The sequence below is a fragment of the Cotesia typhae genome, unplaced genomic scaffold (assembly GCF_013202065.1).
Source record: "Cotesia typhae breed Kobodo isofemale line unplaced genomic scaffold, CoteBio_Ctyphae scaffold_13, whole genome shotgun sequence".
Lineage (NCBI taxonomy): Eukaryota > Metazoa > Arthropoda > Insecta > Hymenoptera > Braconidae > Cotesia > Cotesia typhae.
In genome coordinates, this window is record NW_027423774.1 from 1053225 (window position 1) to 1063582 (window position 10358).

A 10358-nucleotide genomic window follows, 5' to 3' on the forward strand; every position below is an offset into this window, starting at 1 on the left:
TTATTTTAACAATCTTTCGTATTACTTCTTTATTATGAATCGTCCGTTTTGTACATAAATAAATAAATAAATAAATTAATAAATAAATATATAATAGTGCATATAAAGCCTCGATAGTCCGTTTATCGACGATATAATATTGTTAATCATTTCAAATAGACGTTAAACCGTATAAATATTTAACGCTCATATTTATTTGCAAGTTGGTGTATTTTACTATCAATTAATTTTAAGATATTCTTGTCAAATATTAAAAAAAAAAAAAAAAAAAAAACGTACATATACACTTATTAATTTATATATGTATATGTATATATATTTAAATATATATGTATACATGTCAAATACAATTTTTTAATTTCATTATACTCAAAGGGATTTTTATCCTTTGACGTCATGAATGTAAATAGTTCTTTTGAAAAATATGTACGACGAATGGATTATTGATAGCAATTCAAAAGAAGACTCGTGCGACTCGGGCTCGATGCGCTCAATGTACAGATATACGTATATTAATTAATATAATATTCTTTGTCCTTTGTACTGTGGATTATATTAAATATAATAATAATATAATGATGTGAAAAAATAAAACGCTGCTTGAGTAGATTTTTTTTAAGTAACTTATACTCATTATATCATTTTAATTAAAAAATTCAACTTTAATATTTTATCGTTTTGAGTTTATGTTGTCGCATTATTATTTTATTTTATGATCTGTATTTATTATTACAACATTTACTGAGTACAACAACAAAAAAAAAAAAATTAAGATTTTAAATTAAAAATTAAAACAAGAAGTATACGTTTATCTTCATTTAATAAATATAGAGTAGTATTCTTCTTAGAAAATATTTTTGATATTTTAATACAATTTAAATTTAAATAAAAGTAAAATAATTTAGATTTTAGCCAGTAAACAATTAGAATAAACTCTATAATAACGTCAAATTAACAAATTTTAATTTACTTATGGTGTGACGTTGATTTCAGGCGCGATTTTTTATAGTGAAACTGTTTTTGTTCGGATATTTCTACAGTATAAATTTCATACGCTATAGTGCGTTTAACTATATTATCTACTATAGGCTTTTTTACCTTGTTTCGAAAAAAAGATCTTTTATATATTTACGGTTTTGCTTGTGCGGTGTTTGGTTCGTTACTTTTATTACTTTATTTTTTCTTTTTAAAAAGTATAATGAGTAATTGTTTTTTATTTTATAAAAAATACTAAATTTTTCAAAAATAAATTTAAATTAAAAATTTTATTATATTTTTTGCATTACACAGCTTAACCTATACATCAAGGTTGATTATTTGCGAGTTGAGCCAAAACTGCATGCAGTAAATTGAGTACCACGTTTAGTTCCAAATTCTACAATATTTTACATGTGGTTTGTAAATAATTATATTATCAAGTGCAATTTAAATCAACGTGACTCAGTTTTTTCAAGAATTGCAAAGCAAATTTAATTGAAATGGGTAAGTAATAATTTATATTAACATGCTTAAATTTTAAATTAAAAAATACCTTGTTGGCTGCATTGGCAACGGCTTACTGCAACTGAGTTAATTAATGCAGGCACATTCTTAATACAAAGTATCGGATACTAATAGATAGGCAATTAAACTGAATGAAATTTTAATTTAATGCGATTATAATTAATACTGAAGTTAGCCGTCAGCTGTTAATTAAAAAAATTTTAATAACAAATTAATTACAAAAAAAAAAAAAAAAATGCTTCTAAAAAATTTCATTTGTAATTTTTATTAATTTTCACATGTGAAATTTTTTTTTTAATAATTTAATTGCTATAAAATTTCAAAAAAATTTTTAATATCTGTCAAATATAAAAATATAAAAATGTAATTATATTTTTACTGTCCACTTTAGAATCCACATCAGAGATTTTAACTATTGAAAATCTTCTTCCTGACGAATTGACAGCACTAGAGCCTGTAAGTAATAATGATCATCAACAACAATTTAATTGGCTAGCAAATGATCAATCGAATCGTGAACCAGCAACACAACCACCAGCAGCTGATGGAACTTTGCAATCTGGTAAGTTTATATTGTTAGCAATAAATTTATTTTATTTTTAATGTTTGAAAAAAAATGTATAAAAATTATCAAACATGTTGATTTATTTTATTATTATATACTAGTACTGATTTAAAAAAAAAAAAAAAAAAAAAATTAACTAATTGTATGCAATGTTCTTCAGGTATAGAGGCTACACAAGTGCAAACTGTCTATCCTCAAGCTCAATCAAGTTTTAACCAATCGATAGTTAATCAGGGATTACCAGTGTCTCTTCATTCGTCTACCACATCATTTTCTACTTTCAATGCATCAAATTCAATGAATTTAATCAATAGACCTGTACAATTGCCTAATTCTAGTCTTCATCAATTTAATAATTTTCAAACTTACAATAATAGAGTACCTACACTAAACCAATGTAGATACGCCGTACCTGCAGTAAACCAATGTACCTACACTGTCCCTACAAGCGACCAATCGTCGTCCTCACGAACTCAAGTTAAACCAGTTCAGCAACTAGAAGATTGGCAACTATCTATATCTGAAGAAAATAGAAACGATAATGTCAATTGTTTAATTGAAGCAATATTTTCAAATGGGTGTGCAGAATCGATGCTTGATGATAGGCTCAATCATTTGTTGAATTATGCCAAAAAAGTTGAAAATGAAATATACCACGCGGCTGACTCCGAGGTTGATTACCATCAGTTGCTCGTTGATAAAATTATTTCAAGCCGAATTGAAATTGAAGAAAGGCGCAGAAAACGCGAAATTCTTGCTAATCAACGACATGTGATACCAATCGGATCTAATACAAATCTTCCTCCTGCTCCGATTAGAATTCCAACGATCGCAGGGGTTGCAGAAGTATCAGGCAATTTACAACCAGCTCTATTAAATAGAAATCAATCGATAGACACTCCGTTAGGTCTCCCGGGGCTAGATCAAGCTGCACAAGCTATACAAGCTGCACCAACACAAGTCACGAAAGAGTGGCACAAAAGACTGACGTTAGATTTAAGGAAACATTTTATTGCCAATATTATTAAAAAGTTGTGGATGCGTAGCAACGGAACATTTCTCGACAATGGAATACAACATTTAAGCAGGTATGCTATAAAAGTAGAACGTGATATATTTGACTCAGCTAATTCTAGATCAGAGTACATGCAACTACTTGCAGATAAGACTTATCTACTTGAAAAAGAACTAGATGAAAAAATTAGACGACATCAAGAACGTAAGGAATTGCCATCAACTTCGCAACAAGCGCTTCAGCAACCGGTGGTTGGTAATTTAGGCCAGGGAACTCCTGGACCGTCTAGGCTTCCTCAAAGATCAGTGCCGCACTTTCAAAATTTTCCAATGATGCCCGGTTCATATCAAGTTATGCCAAGATTACCCCGATAGCCAGGCTTTCTTAGAAAGTAGTGGGTGTATTATATTTATATTTTTGGACTTGTCAAAAATTAACTTTGATAAAATAAATTTTCAGGCATCCGAACTGAATTAAAATTTGAAGACAAATTAACAATCAAACTTGTAATTAAATTTTTATTAAAACTTGAGCTAATTAATTTTATTAAAAAAAAAAAAAAAAAAAATATTTGTGGTGACAAAACTTGTTAATATTCATCAAATTTTTCATAACGCTGTTTAAATACTAAAATGCAAAATTTTAATTAAATTCTTTGGCTAATTTTATAAAAGATTGCAGTAATTAATAGTCGTCAAGATCAAAGCTGATTATTCTTGCTAGAAATAATAAAATACCGAAACACAATGCCTCCGAGTACGAATTCCTTGAGAATATTCTTTCAATATTTAGATTATGTATAAATATTTACTTTCTTCGAGTTATTTTATGCGTAGTGATGTTATGCATACTATTATCAAAGAACAAATTATTCAACTAATTACAGAATGCTGCCACTAATGGTTGAGGCTTAGTTTATAAAAAGTAATTTTATGAATACAATCAAATCAAAAAAATGTATTTTAATGTATATAAATTTTATAAAAAATAGTAAGAAGTAAATGTTAAAAATGATTTTAATATTTTTAAGCAATTTTATTAAGGGCAGATTCACAATTTTTAATGAATTAAGAAAATTTGTTACATAGAGTAATTAACTGACTTAAAAAAATTTTTTTTGAGTATTTTATTAATTTTTTTTATACGCTTAAAAATATTAAATAAAAAAACAGAAGATTGTTAATGTATTGTTATAAAATAAAATAAAAGAATGATATTGTTGTTTTTAGTTTTGCTTAGAAAAATGAGTAGAAAAGTTGAAAAATTATTTCAAAATATAAAAAAATTTTTTTACTATTTACATTAGAATAAATTATAAAATTTTTCATCTGGAAATTCACGACAATAGACAAACAAACGACCAACTCTATTTTTAAATCAATTGAAAACTATTTTTATCAATTCGATTAATTTTTCAGAGAAGAATATATTATAAATTATTAATAAATGTCAAGAATAAATGCTTTTGTGTAAAGAAGAATTTTTTTCCTCAATGTAATTTTATAAATAATACAAGAATACATTTTTATAATTTTTATTATTGTTAATTATATTTATATTAATTTCTTTACAAATATATTTAGATATATTGGTCTTATAATTAAATACAATAGCGAAAATATAACTTGATATTTAAAAGTTAATACTGCTTTAATGTAACTACAGAGTTACAAAAATAGTTGTATTTCTTCTTGACTTTTTCGTAAACTGTGAAACCGTCATAGTCATTACAATTAATTTTATAGATTTGATAAGTTATTAATAAAAAGCAATATCGGCTTATAAATTTATATTGTTCGTCGAGTATAATTTATTAAAGTAAATGAATTCTCGTCTCATCGATTTTAGACCACAAATATATCCTAGTCATTTTATTGACTTTTATAGTGAACAATGAAATTGACTTTTTGTTTCAATTGGACGGTACTTATATAAATGTCAAATGTATTATATTTATTCCTTTAAATTAAATATTTGTTTCATGCAACAATTCACGTTTTTTTTTTTTTTTTTTTCTTCAAACTTTTAATAAATTTTTCCATGAAACATTTAAATTAAGTATTAATTAAAAAGCTATATATGTATACATCAATTGTAATAAATAATTATATATATATATATATATATATCATTTTTATTTTTTATAAGAATATACTGAGAAACATTTAATTAAATTTTTATTTATATCCTTATTTAATTAAAATGTATCATAAATTGAGGTAGAATATATAACATTGTAATTCAAGCATAATAATTGCATGATAAAATTTTTTTTTAATTTAACTTTGATTAATTATGTTCATTCCGTTTAAAGATGCGATCTCTGAAGGAGATCCGGATTGTGAATGCTATGGATCAACTCCAATTTTTCTGTAAGTTTCTTTGTCGACAGTAGCAAGATTGCCATCTAAACTCGAGCAATCTAATTCAATGCAATGCAACTTAGAACCATATTCACAGTGTTTGTGGTCATCTGACCTATAATATTTTATTTGAAGACTACTTTTTAGGTCTTCTGATCCAAACACACGGATTGTCATTGGCAATTCTTTACGCTGACCCCGAGGACTCGGATCTGCATTGTTTGTTGAATAATAAGCGCTGTAAGCACATGCGGTTCCGTCTCTTAATTGTTCTGTTACTTCTATTAACTCTCCATCTATGCTAAACAACCTGTAAAAAAATTTAACGTTTATAATTTTATAATTTAACAACTGTATTTTTTATATTAAATATTTTTTAAGAATTAATATTGGTTGGTGTTAAGAATTCTAAGATTTACATTTTAAATTTCAAGGATGAGTTTTAGTGAATTAGCATTTAATCGAAAATTCTGCAGTAAGCTTTAATATTAATACAACTATTTTTTTTTTTTTTTTTTTTTTTTTTTATGCAATCTCTTGTTGCTTTCCTTATCATAAAATTAGATAAACTTTTTTTATAATTAATGTGATTACTCAACACAATAGTAGCTAACAAATGAATTAATTTGTTTTAATTCTGTTTTTTTAATTTTAAAAAAAATTTTTTTTTTTTTTTTTTTTTCCCATTCTAATTTAATAAAAAATTATTAAAAATTTTTTTTTCCAATTTACGGATATAAATATCGCAATAACAGTAATAGTTATTGATTTTAATAATTTTATTTAGATTATTAATTGACGCAATCAACAAGTAGTATAACTATATTGAACTCATTGATTAATTCATCTTAGACAGTAATTTACGATACTAAAATACATTGAATAATTTTTTTTAACGATTAAAGAATTGTAAATTAGACTTTTTATTTAATTTTTTCTATAATAATTTATTTACTAAAAAAAAATCTTAAAAATTATCAACCATAATTTTTTTTTAGCCAGAAATTATTAGGAATTTTGTACAATACTTAACAACAAAACTTGACATTTTTAAACAACCGCAAAAATAATCTAACACATGAATAAAAAAAATAATAAAAAACAAAATTCACAACTTATAATTTAATTCAAACATGAACATGTATTTTTTAAAAATAATAATCACTTTATCGCATGAGGTTAATTATTGCATGATTTCATGCAGTCATTTACATTTTCTTTGGGTAATCGTATTTCTTTTTAGGTCAGAAAATCTGATGCTATGTATGATCGATACTTTGGTGTACTACTAGGTGCTGAATATACAATGCAGTATTACTAGTTCTTATTCATCAATTATTCAACGTAAATAGCTATGATATGATTCTTTGTTAATCCATCAAAAACATCAGTTAAATAAATATTTGAATTATCAAAAATTGATCTATCTCTTCGATAAGTTATTCAACACGTTTCAAATAATATTGATAAAAATATTTATAAAAGAATATTAAACAAAAAATAATGTATTATTTTTATTCAGAAATATTAATCATCTTCACATCAGGACAGTTTGAATTTATTATTATTTATCATTGATGAATTAATCTTGTATTTAATTGCTATGAATATTCGATATAAAATTATTTTTTTTCAAGTAACATTTTTATTTTAATTCAATATTAAAAAAAACTATTTTATTTATTTAAAAAGACGTCTGAAAATTTTTGATTTTTTTAATTAATTAAATTACAATTAAAAAAATATTTCTAAAAAATTACACTTATAGTTTTTCAAATTTTTTAAAGAAGAAAATTTTTTTTTTAATTATTTAATTGAAATTTTTTCAATAAAAAATTTCTAAAAATTTTGAAATCTTGGCTAACTTTATTTTCATAAAAAAATTATTAAAAAATGGACTTGTAGAAATTTAATAAAATAAAATAAAAGTTCTTAAAAATAATTTTTTTATTAAAGAAAATCAAACAATTGTCAAATGACAGCTAAATTAAATATAATGAATTATATTTTAAATTGAATATAAAATTAGAGATAATTTCGACAATAGATTTAACAATTGTATGTAGTGAGGTATTATATTGTGCTATTTCTGCTACAATACTGCTATTGTCGGATATTGATGTATTATTATTATTATACTTAAATTATTATGTTAATAGTATAAATTTCTACTTGAAGTATATTTATTATAAAAGACAATTTGCCAATACTTGAGTACAATATGTGGATTGTACCCATATTATCTTCAATTTATAACTATCCAACTGTATTTTACGTTATAAGTTTGACTAATTAGCTATTCAAAGTTGGTGATTTTCAGAAACTAGTTTTCAAGGACTTAGTCATTTATAAATTCATAAATTGGCTTAAATTGTTTAGCATAATTTTAAATATTTGTATCAAATTCTTAAACATAAATGTTGATTACATTTTTAGATGTCGATCGTTTTCTCATTCTAGGTCTTTAATTTAATTAATATTCAATATTCTCGTGTTCTTATAACATACTTTTTCGTACCTTGGAAAAATTGATGCAAATGTTACAACTCATTGTAAATTTTATTCCATTCTTTTGATGCTTAATATTTATTTGTATATTTTGTAAATCTTTTGCTCGAATTCATGAGATTCATTAAGTACAAAGAATAATTCAAAATAAATGGAGTTGGCAGCGGATATTAAACCTTCGTGAAATTCAAGCGTGACAACAATTGTGGTATATATTAAATAATTATCATTGGTTGCTTATCTTCAAAACTAATAAGCTTCTTATATTAAGGGGCTTGAATGATACTGGCTTGAATTCAGAAGATATCTAGTGATTGCTTGTTTTATTTCTTCTCAGACATTTTTAATTTTTTGATTTTAATTAATTTATTAAATTTAAACTGAAAAATATTTTTTTAAAATTGCACTTACAGTTTATCAAATTTTTTACAAATTAATTTTTTTTTAATAATTTTTTCAATAAAAAAAAAAAAAAAAAGTATGAAAATTTTTAAATGTCGGCCAACTTTATTTTCATTTAAAAAATGTGTAAATAAAATTAATTACTTATTTTAGAAAAATTAATTTTCAACTTGAGATAAATTCCTAAAAAATTAACGAGTATCCTCTTGAATTCAGAAGATATCTATTAATTGCTTGTTTTCTTTCTTTTCGAGTAAAAAATGCTAAAAAAAAAATTAAAGAATATGTAGTTAATAAAATTATTATGAAAATTAAGTTAGCCGACATCTAAACTTTTTTAGAATTTTTTTTTTTTAATAAAATTGTGACAAAAAAATTCCACAAGTAAAAAATTGGAAAAACTATACGTGCAATTTTTTAAAAATATTTTTTTATTGTTAATTCAATTAATAAAAAAAAAAAAAAAATTTTTTTTCACTGTCAGCTAATTTTAGTTTCATAAAATTATTTGTTTATTTTAGAATAATTAATTTTTAACAAATTAATTAGTACTATCAAAGAATAAAATTTTTTATTCCACTTACTCTAACTGTTGAGGTGGCTTAAAGCTCACATCAAAACGATACATCGCATCACAAAATAATTTAACAGTTTTTTGCTGACGATACTTATTAGATTTTTCCATTTTGCAATAAACTGGTCCAGTATTTGGTTCCTTTTTAAGTGAAATTGTTACACGAAAATAATTATCACTGGCCCCCATTTGAGTATCATTACCTTCCACACATGTACTTAAACTAATTGTGGTTTGTATTTGCACACTGAAATTGTAATATTGTCAGTTAAATTATACTTATTCTCATAAATGCATTGACTTTTATTTAGTTGAACAAGACAAAAGAACGAATTTTTTTAGTTAATTGTTATTTCTCTACTGGTGCCGCGACGCTCACTGAAATGAGATTGCTACGTACCACGATGTTACCCCACACTGGTTACTTGTTTACTACCTCCACTGCTCAGAAAATGCTATACTATTTTTATGCAACTCTTTACTTTTAGTTTTTAGTTTGTTCTGTGTTTTGCTTGACAAACTATTATAACAAAATTAGTAATATTTTGTTTCTGTGACCTTCTTTTACGGTCTCCTAATTATTTATCAATCCAATGAGGTGAAAAATATAATTTTAAGAGGAAAATAGCTTTTAAAAAATTTTAACCTGTTTATTATATTATTACTCTAATCAGGTCTAAATTCATGACCCTGAAGTTGACAAACATTAAAAATCTTTTTAGAATTTTATAGCAATTGAATTATTAAAAAAAAAATTTAATTAAAAAATTTCACATGTAAAAATTAATAAAAATTACAAGTGAAAAGTTTTAGAAGCTTTTTTTTATTGTAATTGGTTGGTGAAAAAAAATTTTTAAAATTGACAGCTGACGGCTAACTTCAGTATGATCTATCTATCTATAATCTGTATATTTAAATAAAAATCAGGAGGTTATGTTTTTGTTAAATAAATAAATAAAATAAAAAAAAAAAAACATAACATCAATTTGGTCTACAACATTCTGATTTTTATTTAATTGTTTATTATGTTTTTAAGATGTGTAAACATAGTACCTGATGAAGCTATTTTAAAACTAAATTTACGCATAAAGAAATGTTGCCAAATAAAATAAAATATTTTGTGAAAATAAACTGCAACAATTGAATGTGATTTTTAGAGCAAAATCTATAAAATATTCAAAATGCTATGTTCAAACATAAATTTTATTTCTCTGAAGGTTATTTTTTTAACCATATGCACATATCTACTACTATATATTATGTAAATAAATTAAATTTTCATGATATGATAAACTTTAGTGATGTTAAAAGCAATTTTTTATAAAAAAATTAAATTAAATAGAGTCATAATTCTTATAAGTATAAAATTAATTTTGCATTCTGTATCGAACTCATAAATATTCCTTTGATGATTCTTCACTTACTTTT

General features: G+C 23.9%; 2 protein-coding genes across 5 annotated transcripts; one reads left to right on the top strand and one right to left on the bottom strand.

Annotated features, from left to right (window-relative positions):
* Positions 1–1040: 1040 nt before the first annotated feature.
* On the top strand, positions 1041–3756 carry LOC141534994 (uncharacterized). Of its 4 annotated transcripts, XM_074254689.1 has the most exons (5): positions 1041–1193; positions 1291–1482; positions 1895–2065; positions 2229–3156; positions 3231–3366. In XM_074254689.1, the coding sequence occupies exons 2-5, from the start codon at positions 1479–1481 to the stop codon at positions 3232–3234; spliced, it is 1107 nt and encodes a 368-aa protein (XP_074110790.1). In that variant the 5' UTR covers positions 1041–1193; positions 1291–1478; the 3' UTR covers positions 3235–3366. The 4 variants fall into 4 exon arrangements, with proteins under 4 accessions (XP_074110790.1, XP_074110787.1, XP_074110788.1 ...); XM_074254686.1 differs by having other exon boundaries at positions 1042–1193; positions 2229–3756; XM_074254687.1 differs by having other exon boundaries at positions 1070–1202; positions 2229–3756.
* Positions 3757–4601: 845 nt separating this feature from the next.
* On the bottom strand, positions 4602–10178 carry LOC141534996 (CB1 cannabinoid receptor-interacting protein 1). The gene is made up of 2 exons (XM_074254694.1): positions 8941–10178; positions 4602–5756 (listed from the first exon to the last, which is right to left on the bottom strand). Exons 1-2 carry the CDS (start codon positions 9117–9119, stop codon positions 5432–5434), a joined length of 504 nt encoding a protein of 167 aa, XP_074110795.1. The 5' UTR covers positions 9120–10178; the 3' UTR covers positions 4602–5431.
* Positions 10179–10358: the final 180 nt, after the last annotated feature.